Here is a 16,342-nt window from a genome sequence, read left to right on the forward strand (position 1 = left end):
CGCGGAGGCTAGCCTCAGGAAAGGGCCAGCAGAGAGGCAGGACCTCTGGAGCTCCTCTCTGGGGGAAGCCTGTTGTTGAGAGTCCGTCTTCACGGCACAGCACGTGCCGGGCCCTCAGGCAGCCCCTCACCTCCTGGCCTGGGCTCCCATGACAATCGGGGTGTGCACCGGCGTGAAAGGCAGCTCCCGCAGCTGTTCGGCAACAGAGGCTCCCAGGACCAAGGACGTCTGGCTCAGCTGGGCCTCCAGGTGAGAGATTCTGCCCTCCAAGGGGAGCCCCTGCTGAGCAAAATGCAGCCCCAGGTGAGGCCAACAAGGATCCCAGCCTGTGACGACCAAGGAGGCTGGATGAGGGGTGTGCATCAGTGAACCGTCCCTGCCGGACTGCCAGCTTCAGCAAAGGAAAATACGGGATGCCCAGGTGCCTTTTACACTTGAGGCAAACAATGAATAATTTGGGCATAATGTAAGTATGTCCCATGAAATATCTGGGACTTACACTAAAAAGTCACTGCTTTTCTGAAATTATCTGGGCATCTCGTATTTTAAGTGAGTCAAAAAGCAATGAGAATTGCACGAGAATTCAATCAATTTTATAAACAAGTACCATGGGAGAGATCTGCTGTCTGAGAAGGTTAATTAATATAAAAACCACATTGGTGGCCCAGAAAATGAACCCTCCTTCAACACTGCAAGACAGACTGGCACGGCCCTGGCTGGCCTGTGCAGACGCTTCTCTGATCCTCACGTCCCCTGAAGAATCTAGTCATTGCCCTGTATTCCACCTTCCACGTCCCTCCAGAGCAGAAGACGTGTCTAAACGAGGAGGCTGTCTGGGAATCACAAGGCTCTCTTTCACGCCAACTTCCCTAGCTTTCTGTTTCAGCTCAAAAGGGACACCACAGAACCAGAGACAACTCCAACACGTCTCAGCTGCCAATAGTAAGAGACGCAGGCTCTTCATAAATGAGCCCCAGACATATTCTAGAATCAGGCATCTCACAGTACTATGTTCTCAAATAAATAATTTAATGGCACCATTTTTCCTTAATAGACTTCCAGTACAAGACGAAGATACAGTTTGCAGGTGAGCCAGCCAGCTTTTGAAACCAAACTTGACGTGACCTCCCCAAGGTCCATGGAAACAGGCCTGTTTTGCCCACTGGATACACCAGAATCCAGGATGGTGGGCTTCACTGCTTCTCCTTCAGCGGCTGACAGCAAGGAGAGTGTCCCGGAGAGCTGGAGGCTGGGATCGGCCTCATTTATACCTCCGGCAAAACTTTCCTTCCCCTTTCATGTCCAGAGATCTGAGGATAGTCTAACTTTGTCTTGTCAGGTGCAGCAAAAGCCTAATTAAGCCCCATGGCAGGAAGAGCCCCCACACCAAACCCTCCTTGGTAGACAGGACAGAATGGTGGCGTGTACCTGAAGCATGGAAGTACGCCGTGCCCCCCCCCCCACCCTGTCCCTACGTCCATGTCACAGAGAACCCATGAAGGTCTCGCCACCTCACCAAGGACCAGCGCAGATCACAAAGTCAGAGCCTTCAATGGAAGCCAGGAGTTTGGAGCCCTTCCCTGGAAGGAGGAAGGGTGGGCATACTTACCTCCTGGGCCAGCGGGGGCTCGGAGCTGTCGGGTTGCCGTGAAGAGGGTGTGGCCGAGCGGCACCGAGTGGGGGACTGTGGGGAAGCCGCCAGCTGGGAAAGCGACAACTAAAGGGGAGGAACCATGCATGAGACGTGAAAGGCAGCCCAGCATGTCACAGAGCCCTCCCACTCAGGCTGGCACAAACCCAGGAGACACAGCATGGCCCAGAAGGCAGTGGGGTCTGCAACCACCTGCTTGGCCGCTGCTCCAGAACCCAGAGCTGCTCCTAAGTTCCTTTACTGTAGTTACTGAGAGGCAAGACTGTGATCCCTCCTACGTGGTAACGTCAGCATAAAAATAGTATTAACAAGGAACAGCGGGTGGAGAAGAGGAAGGGCCGGGGAAGCCAGGTTCTCCACCACCTGTGGGCTACAGGGGTGGTTGGTCTTTGAACCTCCCTTCAGCCAGGGACTGAACACCTGCAAGGCCCCTTCGAGGTCTAACCACCGATGTGTCCAGAACACAGTCCCCCCACTAAGGCAGTGACTGGAATGGCAGCCGACGTGGGCTCTACGAACGCCGGCCAGGATGGAATCCCTGCGCCACTGTTATTGTGTACTGAGGGCAAGTCACTGAGTCCTTTCTTTACCTTGGTCTCCTCATCTGCAAAGTGGGGGTGGAAACAGTAACTAAAACACATGACTGTCGTGGGAATTAAATGAGAAGTCGGGGAAAGGGCTTGGCCCAGAACCTGGCGCGCGGTAAGCCTTCCATAAATGCCGCAGGTATCTGGAAAACAAATGTAGCTGTGACGGGGCCCACGATCCATGGAAGGCCTGCCTCTCAAAGCCTGGACTCGATCTATAACACACGCCAGCAGCTGGCCCGACACAGTGCCGGTACAGAGGGACTCAACACGTGTGGCCGGGGCGGGAGGGCCTTTAGCCATGGGGGCCCCAGCAGCATCTTCAGGGGGCAGAGAAGAACCGTAGGGGTCTGGTCAGCTCCCCTCAGACCCCACACACTGTCTTGAGCCTTTCCTGCCTCTGGAAGCGGGCAGCACTGCTCTGTGGTCCCTGAACACTGAGGGTGACATGCTCACCGCTGGAAGGAAAACGCTGGAACAGGCCAGCAGGGAAGCCTGGGAGGCTGTCTCCAAACACGTGTCTTCAGGCAAATACAACGTTCACTCCTGAGCCAGTTTCCAAGCTGCGTGGTGCACATTAAAGCCGCTTCCTTGGGACAGCCTTTGATGCTGAATTACCTGACTTTTCTAGAAAGTCCTTTTCCAGGGTGATGCTGGCAGACAAAGGCATCAGGAAGACAGAAGGGGTGGCCTCGCTGGCCAGCCAACAGCCCCGCAAGCCAGCGCCTCTCTGCCTACGCAGGAGACCCTCGCACCCAGAACCATCTGCTGTCTGACAGGCGGTGGTCAACGTGCCCGGCCTCTGTTCGCTGTGGCCCATCTCCGCCACACCAGCTGCTCAGCCTACAGGCCTGGCTGGGGGCCTCCCTGCCCAGGGCACTGGTGACTGCCAGGCACCCTCTCCGGGCAGAGGCAGTTAGGAAAGGAGGGGATGAAGACCACACTGTGGTGTCTCAGAGAAAAAACAAAGGCTGTTCAGCCCTGAAAGATTCTCAGCTGTTAGACACAACTGCCGGGGAGAACACCTCACGTTTAAAAAGTATTGATTGTGCCTTTGACGGCACCTGGAAGATCACTGATCACCACTGGCAGCCGCCAGCCGCAGAGCCAGGCAGGATGGGGACAGGACGCAGCACCACAAACCCCGCAGCCAGCGCACCCCAGCCCCAGCCCCGGCAAAGCAAACAGGACGCCCCTGTTCTTAAAGAAGCAGAGAAACATCCTGCCCCCGGGGCCTTTAAATAACGGATTGCGGAATTCTGAAACAGGCCTCTGGGGCCTGGACTTACCCCCGGTCCCACAGGCGAATCCTGGAGGGCAGCGAGCCCCTGTGGCGCAGGTGCTGGCGGGCCTGAGGGAAGCAGACGGAGGTGGGGAGGGGTGCCCATGAGCCTCGGGGGGCCCAACTCAGTCAGGGTCTGACCCCTCTGCCCCCGGCCAGAGACCAGTGCCACCACTGGTGCTGGGCAGCAGTAACTGGGCAGTCCAATCACTGAGCAGTGTAGAGAAGACTCTGGGCATGCGCAAGAGCACAGGCCGCTCCCCCGGGTCACAGCCTGGGAGACTGGAGCCTGAGCCCATCTGCTGTCACTCCAGCTCCCCCCCTCCCCCTCAACCTGCCTGGCCTCAGGCTTTCTGATCGTGTGGTCTCACCAAGGGTGGGCTTCATGACCCGCAAAAGTCCTCACATGCCCACCTTGCATCTTTCCACCTTCCCATCTGCTCATACTCCCCTGACTTGGAAGAGCTGGGGTCCTGTGTGGGCTGGCCTGGCACTTCCCAAGCCTGGGGAGGACTTGCTGTCTTGTTAAGGAACTTGTAAGCAGGTGCACGTGGCCACGCCCTGCTTTTCCGGTCTCCCAGGCCCACGGATGCCCACTCCGCACAGCCTGACCTGAGTCCTGCTCACTGTAGGTGTGGGCATGGTAGGACCAGGAGGCGTGGAGGCCAGTCCTTCCCGTGGCCCCCCAGAGCAAGGGGCCACATGTGTCCTTTGACCTCGGTGATGCCAAGGCTGGCTCCTGCCGGCTTTAAGGTCTCTTCCCCCAGCCAAGTCCCAAGGGCACCAGTGGCCCACTGGCCCACCCACCCGCTCCTCACAAGCCAAGTCGGGGCGCTTCCCAGGGTCTTAGGAACACTCTAGTCCGAGAGCCTTCGGCTCCCGAAATGAGCTCAGGCAAATCGTGGCACAAGCTGTGCCTCCCGGGAAAGGCACTGTTGCACCAGAAGCCAAGTAGAGACCAGGGTTCCGCCGGCCACGCACCTCTCCCCCAGCCTGAGTCCTCCTTGCCCCAGCCTGAAACGGGGGCTCTGGAAAGCCCCACAGGTGACTCTGGTAATAGGATAACACTGCAGGAAGCAGCTCCATCAGCCTCTGCGACGAGACACCTGGCCCTCGGGAGTCAACCTCGGGTCAGTGAGACCTGAACCTGCCCCCAAAGCTTCTCCCACCGGCCCTTCTGCCCCGTTTCTCAAAGCTGGGTGCTATGTGGTATGGTTGTTAACGTAATTCTTTACATCACGACTCATGCAGTCTTCTCTTCCTAGAGAATAAATTGGTACAAGGAAGGCTCTGGCAGCAGATGAAAAAGATGCGTGCGAGTGACCCCAGGGCCAGGGGCGCCTAAATCCACACGCCCCGGGGCGGCGGAGCCTGAGAGAAAGCACACCAGAGCCACAACACATCCGGGTGCCACGGCTTTTTGTTCTCATGCTCTGTGTAGCGATCGCTGGCTAGGTTGCTTCTCAAAATAAACGCCCTACTAGCCGCACCCACAGAATGCTGGGTCCTCCAGAGCGCGTCCACTCTGATTCCTCCAACAGGCTCCCCGAAGCCCAACGGCGGCCCTGGACTGGGACACCTGACACCCGCCACAGAGCACGGCCGGGCCGGGAGCCACGGGGCAGCACGCGGGGGTGCTAAGGACATGAGGAACAGCACTGCAGCGCGTGCAAGAGCGCGTGCAAGCGCGTCTGGGGCAGCGGCACATCAGCGCAAGCCACGTGCACCCGGAAACAGAAGCCCGTGGGGAAAAGCCGGCAGGTCCACGCGTGCAGCAGGAACCCCCAGGTCGTGGGAGCGTCCTGACATGGAAAGGCTGCCAAAAGAAGTTACAGAGCGGGAGAGGCAAGTTACCAGACAGCCTGCCTGTCTGCTCATCCATGGTAAAGGGGAAAAGAGTTAAAAAAGGAAGAGCGCCGTGGGGGCAGGAGTGTAGGTAAATTCACCGAAGTTCACGGAGAGGGTGCAAGGGTAAGGGGCTATCACTTCACCCTTTATGCATCGAGTAAGCACGTATATTTGTGTATCGCTTGTGGAATTAAAAAGAACTTAAATTTTAATGTAATGATCATTACCGGTCAGCTCGGCAGTGCAGACTGAGACACCATAAGCAGTCGCTGGCCCCGGAGCCTCTGCCCACACGTGCCCCTTGCTGGGGAGCCACAGGGCTCTGGTTTCCAGAAGAACACAGAAACTCAGAGAGGACCGAATGCTTTGGCACACACTCTAGGCAGCCCACGGGCCACGGAGCCCAGGAAGCCACATCGTGAGACAGCACTGAGAACAGCAGGAAGGGACTATATCAGTGGTTCCCCTGTCACCAGGGCTAAGTGCCGTGCGGAAAGGGTCCCCACCGACTGCTTGAGACCAAGGAGACGCTCACAGCTCCTGCTGCAGCACGTCCGCCACCTGTCTGAAGACTAATTCTCCCCGACACTCTGTTACTCCCCAGTCAGCCTCGACTCACTGAAAATCACAGTCCACAAAAGCTCCCCTCTGTCAGCTCGGCTTCTAGAAGCCCAAACCGCAGCCACCGACACCCGGGCTGTCCGCGTCCCACTGAGTCACACAAAGACCCGTGTCCGGCACTCTCTCTGCCGGGAGGGCGCACGTGGAGGACTGCGCCGATCTGAACCGTCAACGCTGCCCCCACAGCGGCTTTGCTGAGGGGACGGGATGGGGTCACAGAAAGACACAGAAACAAGTACACAGGTACACACAGGACCAGGCAGCAGTCTTCATGGAGACATCCTCCAGGCTGGAAGGAACAGAAGCCCCCCCAGAAACGCTGGGGGGCCCACGGTGCGACCACCTTCCCGTCCGTCCCCAGCCACAGGCCAGACGTGAGTAGCAGGCAGCACCACAGCCCTTCATCCCAAAATGCAAGCTGTCTTCCTGGGCATGCCCTTCTTAAACATAGCTGTGCATCCTGGGGGAAACTGAGGAAAGGAGTCAGCAGGCAGGCCTGAGGAGGGTGTTCACAGAGGGAAGCGCTGTCTGGCGGCACAAGCCCCATGGCCAGCTGCGGAGTCGGTCCTTCACTGGCAGAGGTGGGAGCTCGGCTCAGGTCTTGGGCCCGGAGGGAGGGGTCGGCGATCTTACAGGATGGGGGGACAGCTGGCATCTAAAGGCAGGGAGGAGGAAGGAATTATCCTCACTAAAGACAGAGTCTCGTGATTTAAAGAAAGACAGGGGGGAAATAAATGTCCCACGGGGCCTTGAAAATAAAGCACTGATCAATATTTAATGGCTCTTCAGACACTACGAATTCATACGGCAAACCCATTTGAAAGGCCCCCATTTTCTAATTATTTGGGTGTAAAAAGCCATTCTCCCTATGATTCTGACCCCAGCAAATGGGGGAAATGAGCACAATCTGTGCAGACATAAAAGGGCAGACAGCTTACTGACGGGGAGGCTGTGGGTCTCGGTGCTGAAGGAGTGCAGAGTGCAGGTGGCCGAGGTGGCTCCCATGCACGGGACGGTGGCTGACACACGGGACAGTGGCCAAGGCGTTCCCATGCACAGGATGTCTAGGGGGCCCAGCACACGTGCGGCTGCAGCTGGGGAGGGGCTGGACTTGCACAAGAGCGAGCCCAGGCCCACCCATAGAGTTCACACCTGCAGCTGTGCATGCCCCGCCCCAGTGGCCACCTGCTGCTCGGGCAGGCTGGGCAGTCAGGAACAGCGAGGGACCTGTGTCCCGAGCACACTAGGGGTCCCCAGGTCTCACCGTGCCTGTGCCAGCAGTCACCAGAGTGTTGCTAAGTTAGCACCCAGGATCCTACGTGCCCCTCAGCACCTGGGAAGTTACGCTCTGCGCCTGTGCGAGTGACCAGGCTCTTTGGTGCAAGGATACAAGTCGGCACCATATACCCGGATGTTTCCCTATGCAGAGAAGACATGGGAGAAGATGCACGTTCCAGCTACTGACAAAGGAGTGTCACGACAAAGGTGTCATGGTTCTGCCCATTCTGCTGCTGGCAATGCTCTAAAACCACGATGCGCAAGGTGCCCTGTCTCGGCTAGCCAGGCCCCAGGGGAGTGGGGAACGCTGTGGGGCACCTGAAGCCCGAGGCTGGGGTCACCTTCAAGGGCTGGCCGCAGCAATGACCCATCCCCCATCAAGACCTCTGCTCTGAGCCACCCACTAACGTCTTCCAGCAGAACGCACACATCCCTTTAAATCTGCCTGTTCACCTGGCTCCCGATGGGCAGCTCAAAGCCCCATCCTGCATGACTACCTGGGTGACACGACCCCCAGAGGCAGCGAGCCTCCTGCTGGAGAGGACGTCCCTGCAGCACAGACCCACATAAGGTCACAACCATGCCAAGAACCTAAGTCAGGGTATCCTGGGAAACACCGTGATGACATTTTTCCAAGACCCCTTCTACACAGCTGATTTTCAAATCTATGACACAAACACACTGACATTCTGACCCAGCAGAACAATGAAAAGCAACGCACCTATCAGGGAAATTCCCAGTTTCAAAAAACCAAGACCGAGCGCCCCCTAGTGGCTCCATCCACTCCTTCCTGGAGGGTGAGGAGTGGGCCTCCGCTCCCTAGTAATTCTGCAGAGGACATAAAATAGATAATTCACGACAAAGAGCCAAAGTCCCTCACTTAACGTGACAGCCGCATGTCATCAAGATTTCTAACAGAACCATCGAAGTTGGTAAAATACCGAAGGAGGGAACGTTTACATCACCAGTTAAACACAAGTGAACCTGGGATGAAGGCAATCATATCAATGTGACAAGAACGCAGGGATAAATCCAAATTAAATAAAGCAAGTGCAATCAGGTTCCACCCGTGCAGACCTGCCAGCCCCCGAAAGGCGGTGGAGAACGGAGGACATCGGCACTAGACCCCGATCCCTCCAGGGACCTCTCTGCCAAGCTCTGCACGGGAAAGACACACCCTCACACCCGGTCATCCAGACAGACGTTGTCCCACTGGCTAACGGGACCGATCTGGAGCCCAAAGCGAGCTGTCTCTGTGGGGGGAGGGGGGGTCCCCTTCCCCCTGAACCTCCACAACACTCCTTGGAGCCCAAGAACGTCCGGCCTCCCCTGGGCACCACTCTGCCCAGCTGCCCGTGTGGAGCTGGAGGCGGCGGGCTTCCGGGGGACAGGCTGGCTCTACACTGGTCCTTGTCCTGCTCACACAGTACAGGAGGGGAAGGGACTGCCAAGATCTGCTCGTTTGAACATCTCGAAATGCAGGGAAAGCTGGCCAAAGCCGGGACGCCACCACACACAGAAGCAGCGGAGTGCCAGGGAACGGCCTGGGACTTGGAAACCCGAGGTCAGGCCCTCGATCCACGGATGACACATCTGCCAGTTCCCCACCCTGACTCCACACTCTCTTCCCAGAGCGGCACCCTCCCAGCTCTTCACCACACAGGGAAAGGCAGGGCCACAGCAGAGGGAAGGGGCTCCATCTCAGGATTTGTATGGAACCCCTGAACACAATTTCTTTTCCAATTTCTTCCCAATCCTTTCTTTCCCAAGGGTAACGTCAGAGTTCCTGGGGTCACTATGGGGAAAAACTCTTCCTGGAAGGAAGCCAACAGTGAGAGAGCTTGATGGTGAGGGGGCGGGGTGTGGGAGGCAGACAGACAGAACTCGAGTGCCAGGATGCAGCCAGGCCTTACATCAGCTCTGCAAACTTGTGCCGAGTGCTTTCCTGGGCCAGGACCCTGGTGAGCAACAGAAAGAAGACACACAGACCCCACTCGTGAGAGGCTCCTACGACAGTGCTCAGTGTTGAACAAAACGCCCACACCGAAGATCTGCACCTCTTCACCGTCCAGAGCACAAATTAGGGCACTTGCCAGCCCCTGCCACTGGGTGTGGGCCACTCGACTAGCTCCCACCCCTGAACTGGGAGGAGTCCTATGTGTCACTTCCAGGCCAGAGCCTCTGACTGTGGGACAGGCTCCTCCAATGTGTCCCTTTCTTTGTGGCGCCGTGGGCCACAGAGCCCAGATGACACCTGCTACCTGCGACCACAACAGGCGGAGGGAGAGCAGGAAACAAATCTTTTTGTTTTAAACAAAACAAAGAGATCTGGGGATTATCTGTCACCATGGCAAAACTGACTGATTCACTCCAAGGGCAGCGGGGGGAAGGAGACCCAGAAACAAACGACAGGATGGTATAAACAACGGATCTCCCAAGAGCTGTGAGACGTGGAAGAACAATCTGCCCGGGAGACGCCTGCTAGGGCTCTAAAGACTAGCAAGAGAAGGTCAGTGTGGATACTTTAACGCAAGACTACTTTTTTCCACTTCTAAATTCAAGGTCAAAGGGAAATAGAAATTGAAACCAATAATTTAGGAAATAAGAACACCACAGGTCAAAACGTCGAAAATAGAGTCAAAGAGGTACTTCGAAGAAAACCACAGGAACTTAAGTGTTTTTATTAAACAGACAAATGGAAATAGGCTAAGCAATCAACTTCTTTAAAACTTAAAAAAAAGAGAGAAGGGAATAAATAAAGGCAAAGTCATATAAAGTTAAATTGTAATTAATTCAATTAAAATTAAAGATACAATCAGAAACGTCAAAACGGCAGGAGAACCAGTAAAGGAAACAAGAGCTGATTCCTTACAGAGGATGAAAGGTGAACACCTCCGGTAAGTCTGACCCAAAGCAGGACAGACTTGCCAAAGATCGGGAATGACAGAGGGAATCTACGCAGAGATAGAAACTGCGATTTTTACGTGAGATACAAGTTTATCATAGGATCTTAGCAAACTAAATGAAATGAACCATTCGTCTACAGACTACGTATCGCCAAAGTTGACATGAGCTGAGATGGAAAACCTAAATGGAGCCATAAACCATAACAGAAACTTAAAGGTCATGAAAACGACCCAAGGAATCCCCACCAAGCTGGAAGATGGAGCAGGGGTCAGCAGGGTGCCCCCACCCGCCCTGGCCGTGCCTCGGGACCAGCAGGGACCTGCGCCCACGAGAAGCTGACACTTGGAGCTCTCTTTCGCTCCAATGAACCTCTGCTCCAAACCACCCCTCCCAGCCTCCTCCTTCCCTCTCTAAGTGGGCCCTCGCTGTCCTCTGCTCTCGGGGCTGGTCTAGGGTTCACCAAGGTCTGCACATCCCCACGTGCAGTTCCTCTGCTCTTCCAGAATAAACCCAATTGCTGCTCAATGTCTCTGGTTGTTTTCAAGGTTAACGTTGTCAGAAAATCCTCTCCAAAGGCACTGAACTCCTGATGGTTTTATAGGTAAGTTTTATCAAACCTTCAAGAAGCAGGTCCTTCCTTTTGCTGAAACTACTTCAAAGCCCAGAAAAAGATAGAAAGCATCCTAACTCATTGCGATGATGAATATTTTGTGTCAAGTGGACGAGATGGATCACAGGGGCCCAGATATGTGGCCGACCATCACTCTGAGTGTCTCTGTGAAGGTGAATCCGGATGAAATCACTATTTGAATAGACCGACTGAGGGAAGCGGTCTGCCCTCCGCAGCGTGGGAGGACCCATCTGTCGAGGGCCTGAAAAAAACCAAAGAGTGGAGGAAGAAGGAACTGGGTCCCTCCTGCCTGACCATGGAGCTGGGAGGCCCACCTTCTCCTGCCCTCAGTGCTCCTGCTTCTCAGGCCTTCAGACCCAGACCGGAATCTGCATGGTGGGTTTCAGGGCTCTCAGGCCTCTGGACTTGGACTAATTACACCTGGCAGCTTTCCTGGGCCTCTTCTCAGCTGCCACGGACAGTGTGAGCCAATGTCTTATAATAAATCTCTTCTTCCAGGCGTAGCCCACTGGTTCTGTCTCCCTAGAGAGCCCTAACTAAACACTCACTTTGCAAAATTTAGCACACTCCAAATACCAAAACCTGATGAAGACATGACGAAAGAGAAAGCTCTAGATCAGGGATCTGCCGGTTACGGGCCATCGGATTCAGCCCACAACCTGTGTTTGTGAATGACCTTTACTGTAACACAGCCAAGCTCGTGCGTGTGGCTTTCACCACACAGCACCGGACAGGGGGAGCTGCAACGGGGCATCCGGCCCACGGAGGCTGAAATAGTGACTACCCGGCCTTAAAGTCCGCTGACCTCTGCCACAGACGAGGCTCAGTTTCAGAGATAGAGACAGAAATCCTGAACACAAGTGAGTCAAATCAAGACCGGCACAACTACAAAGTTTCCCACAAGTCATTCCCTCCATCTCTTTCTTTTCTTAAATAGACTTTATTTTTAGGGCAGTTTCATACTCACAGCAATACTGAGAAGAAGGGACAGAGAATTCCCACACACTCCCTGCCCAGGTACGCACAGCTTCCCGGGTACCCACATCTCGCACCCACGTGGTACACACTCTTTTTGCGACCTAAAATATTTGGTAGTTTGTTTATTGTCTCTTTTATTAAAAAAGATTTTATTTATTTATTTGAGAGAGTGTGTGTGTGTGTGTGTGAGAGAGAGAGAGAGCACAAGCACGGGGAGGGGGAGGAGAAGCAGACTCCCCACTGAGCAAGGAGCCCAACGTGGGGCTCGATCCCAGGACCCCAGGATCATGACCTGAGCTGAAGGCAGACGCTGAACTGCCTGAGCCACCCAGGCGCCCCTACTGTCTCTTTTTAAAATGGATCTGCTTTTAGGCGTCTGGTTATCCCCCTCTTTGATGCACGCACACGCTCTCTCTCAAATAAATAAATAAAAATCAATTCATGGGTAATTCTGGGAAGCAGAAGGGCAGCAGACTAGGTCTAAAGTGAGACCCAAGCCCGCAGATCACAGAGCCACGGAGCCCAGGCCGTACAGCTGCCCGAAGCAGCCAAGCGACAAGGCAATCCCATCCTGGCTTAGAATTAACCTGATTAGAAGGCCTTCAGACAAACGAGCTGCTTGTTTCCAGCACTGTGACGGCATGAACTACACCCCTGAAAACTCCTCTCCAGGAAAGCTCAGTCTATCTTGCCCACAAAGCTAGCTGTGCAGGCGCGCCTCCGAGGACATGACCTGTTGAGGCTTTTCCACAGACGTAGATGAACTATGCTCACTGCCTTTCACGGCTGTCCTTTTCTGAGCAACTTAATCAAACATATTTAATCACGTTTACCTGTTTTTATAATCTGAGATGCTATCTTTCATATTTACCTTTCTCAGAGGTTGCTATTTGTTTTATTTTTTAAAAACAACTATGAATATACGTCAAGGAAAGAAAGATGCTAGATTTACAGAATGCGTGGGAAATAAATCGCACCCTTCATTTAGTATTTTTAAACGATATATTCCATGCCTTCAATGCGTTCAACTCTATTAAGGAAAACTGAAAACGCTCTACACAGACCCTGCCTGACACAAAACACATGCCTTCCGCCCACCAGTGCAGGGACTCCAGCACATGCCCTGGCACAGCCCCGCGGCCAGTGGCGCCGCAGATGTGCAACCGGTTATCAACGGACACACTGGTGGTACACGGAAATCCTGGGAGCAATCTGGTGAGCACGATATTCAAAAACTGAAAGAACGACTAAAACCATCAAATGCACTGCCTTTTTGAGAAGAAGGGAAATACTTAATGATGTGGTTTGTCCCAAAGCAACGGACTACTCATGTGGAACCTGAATGCATGCGGGTATCTCAGAAAACCCCGAAGACCACGAAGACCGTGGCCAGTGTGTCAAGGTCTAGGCCAAAGAAATAAGTGGACTGCTTCCACCAACTGTAAAATTAAATTCAACAAGACCAGTTTCCATAAACTAAAATCTCAACTTATAAAAAATCAGTCCCAAACGAGTCCCAGACCCACTAGCGCCTCTGCTCCAGCACCAAGGACCTGCGGCCAAGACACAGGCAGGTCCTCCCTGGAGACTGAGCAGTGTCCATCGGGAAGATGGACCAGGACTAAGCTCCTCTCTATGGGCTTACATGTTTGTGCATGCCCTACCTTTCTAACTTTCTAAGAGACAAACCTCCTATGATCTAGAACATTCTTGCAGCTGGAGGGATCTCTAGAAGCCTCAGGCCAGGGTTCAGTGCCCTGCAGACTGAACTTCTCCAACACCCTTCTGACGTCAGCCCTGCAGGGGCCTGACAGGTGGGGTTCTCAGTCAGACACTGGTTAGGGGTCCTTGGGCAGAAGCCAAGAGGCCCTGAGCACCAAGTGCTGAGCCAGCCACACAGAAGCCCAGCAGCCACCATCGTTCCCTCGCCACCTGCACCCACACCCATGCAGACGCGTCGCTGCCCCCGGGAAGGACATCACTCTGTGGTAGCCCTTGCTTCCTTTCTCCAAGCCACAAGCTCAGATCAGACACCCCACTCTGGGACAGTGCTTCAAGGGAGTAGAAAGCACCTTTTCAGAACAACAAACGTTCGGCACATTAACAGCACCACACCCATGGCTCTCAGCCAAGCTCTAACCCTCGAGCCCGCGTCTGCAGGACCCCCACACCACGCGCCCCATTGGATGTCACCGGCAGAGTCCTCCACAGGCCTTTGGTCAGGGAGCTGCAAGAAACAGGTCACAACGTGCTGGGCCGAGCTCTGTCGCCACCCAACTCTACACCTCCATATTAAGCAAAAGCTCACGCAACGGACTCAAATTAAAGCAATCTGTGGCAATTATCGGATAAATGTTATTGTACTGGACTAAGTATTTTTCCTCGGGAACAGATGGAAGTCATGCTGTGCACTTGGGAAGTCAGTTCTCTGCAAACACTTACTTGCAGGGGTCGTGGGAGGCCTCCTGGAGGGCTGCCGCTCTGCCTCAGGGCCGTGGACGAGCCCCGTGGCTGTGTCCAGGTGTCCCTCGGGGCTCAGCGAATACTGGAACTGGACGGTCCCCGACTCCACCTGCTTCACCTACGGTTAACACAGGGAGAGCAATGGCAGCCTCCTCCCTTCATCGGTGCCCCTGTGTTACAGCCAGAAACGAGTCCCCCAGCCCAAAGTCGGCGTAAACCCAGAATCAAGTCACTTCCTGAGCAGAAACAGCCAGCTGTGGCATTAACATCCCAGAAGACCACATTAGCACAGAAGGCTCTTACGCAAGCAGAAATCACATTTCTCCAGTTCTGCGTGTGTTTGTAAACAAACCTATGTAAAACCGACCTTTTAAATTTTGGTGTATCGTTCTGTTTAACACATGTAACCATTACCAGTCAGGGGCAGAGCAGTGCTGCCCCCGCCTGGCCTCACCGTCGCTGAGCTGCCCTCCATCACGGCAGCCTGGTCTTTCCAGGATGTCATGTACATGGTATGACAGATCACTTTTGAGCCTGGCTTCTCGCACTCCACACAATGCTGATGAGACCCATGCAAGCAGGAGGACGTATCAGTAGTCAGTTCCTTTTCCTGCTGAGCAGCATTCTATGGCATGACACGCGTGCGGTTTACTCATGCATTCACCCATTTAGGCACCCTTGGGCTCTTTTCAGTGTGGACGGTTACAGACCCTGGGAAACATGTTGCCGTGCGAACCTAAGTCTTCACGTCTCTAAGACCAGGACTGCTGGGTCATGTGGCGTGTGTAGAGTTCATTCTACAGGACACCGTGGTTTACTTCTAGACTCCGTTCTGCTCCCTGACTTACGTGCCAATCCCTCACCAACAACCCTGTATAGTGGCTTATAGTGATTCCTCCAACTTCACTGTTGTGGTCAAAATTCTTTGGACTCTTCCTAATTCCTGTGCCTTTCTGTATAAATTTTAGAATCAGTTGGTCTATATGTAGAACAAAAAAAAAAAAAATCCTGCTGGGATTTTGATTAAAATTACATTATATATAGATAAATTAGGGGACAATTTATACCTTTATCATGTTGGGTCTTCCCATCCATAAAGACATCATCTTTCCATTTACGTAGGTCCTCTGTGATCTCACCCAAGACCAAGAGTAACCACAATAAAAACAGTGACATGCAGCAAAAGGAATGTGCTACAGTTCGCAGCAGACAGGTCCCATAAACACCGTGTTATTAGATTTACCTCGTTGAGGGAAGGGCTCTGTAAGTAATACTGTTTATTTTTAATTTTGCTTGTCAACTTTTCATTGCTAGTATACAGAAATGAATGATTTTTCTATCTTGATCTCCTGTTATCTCCTACAAACTCAATAAAGTCACTAATTCATTCTAGCAGGGTTTTTCTGTAGATCCCTTGGGATTTTCCACATGATCATGCTATCTGCAAGCAAGTACAGCTCTGTTTCTCCCTTTCCAATCTGTGTGTCTTTTATTTTGTCTTCTTGCCTTAATGCCCTGGCTAGGACTTTGAGTATGATGCTGAATGAGATTCTGAATGCTGAGTGGACATCCTTCATTTGCCCCTGATCTTAAAGGGACGGCACCCAACCTCTCACCACTCAGTGGGATGCTCACTGATAGGTTTGTGTGGATGCCCCCGAGCAAAAGGAGGGGCTTCTCTTCTACTCCTAGTTTGCTCACGGTTTTTATCATAAATCAATGTTGAATTTTGTCAAACACCTTGTGTATGTCAATTGTTATGATTATACGGTTTACCTTCTTTAATGGTGAATTACATTTACTGATTTTTAAAACAAAAACAGCCTTGCATTTCTGGGACAAACCCCCATTTGGTCATGGTGTTGTCTTCTTTCCATATTGTTGGATTCAATCTGCAAGTGTTTTGTTGATGATTCTGCATCTGTGTCCATGAGGGACACGTGTCCATGGTCTTCTTATGCTGTCTATCTCTGGTTTTGTTACCAGGATAGCACAGGCCCCGTTATGTGAATTAGGAATTGTTCCCATCCTCCTATTTCCTGGGAGAAACTGTATAAAACTGCTATTCTTTCTTCATTAAGTCATTGGGTAGAATT

General features: G+C 53.3%; 1 protein-coding gene across 4 annotated transcripts in view; it reads right to left on the reverse strand.

Moving 5' to 3' along the window:
- The window catches only part of NPHP4 (nephrocystin 4), a 114,240-nt gene that overhangs the window by 37,898 nt on the left and 60,000 nt on the right, over positions 1-16,342 (reverse strand). For 3 of the 4 annotated variants that reach the window (XM_048222046.2, XM_044391420.3, XM_057305413.1), the window contains 4 exons: positions 14,226-14,364; positions 3,528-3,589; positions 1,610-1,717; positions 131-282 (listed from right to left, as the gene is read on the reverse strand). In XM_048222046.2, the coding sequence (XP_048078003.1) occupies positions 131-282; positions 1,610-1,717; positions 3,528-3,589; positions 14,226-14,364 (461 nt within the window). The remainder of the gene's footprint in view (positions 1-130; positions 283-1,609; positions 1,718-3,527; positions 3,590-14,225; positions 14,365-16,342) is intronic. The other variant, XM_057305414.1, reaches the window with a different exon arrangement.

Source organism: Ursus arctos, unplaced genomic scaffold (assembly GCF_023065955.2).
Source record: "Ursus arctos isolate Adak ecotype North America unplaced genomic scaffold, UrsArc2.0 scaffold_32, whole genome shotgun sequence".
NCBI lineage: Eukaryota > Metazoa > Chordata > Mammalia > Carnivora > Ursidae > Ursus > Ursus arctos.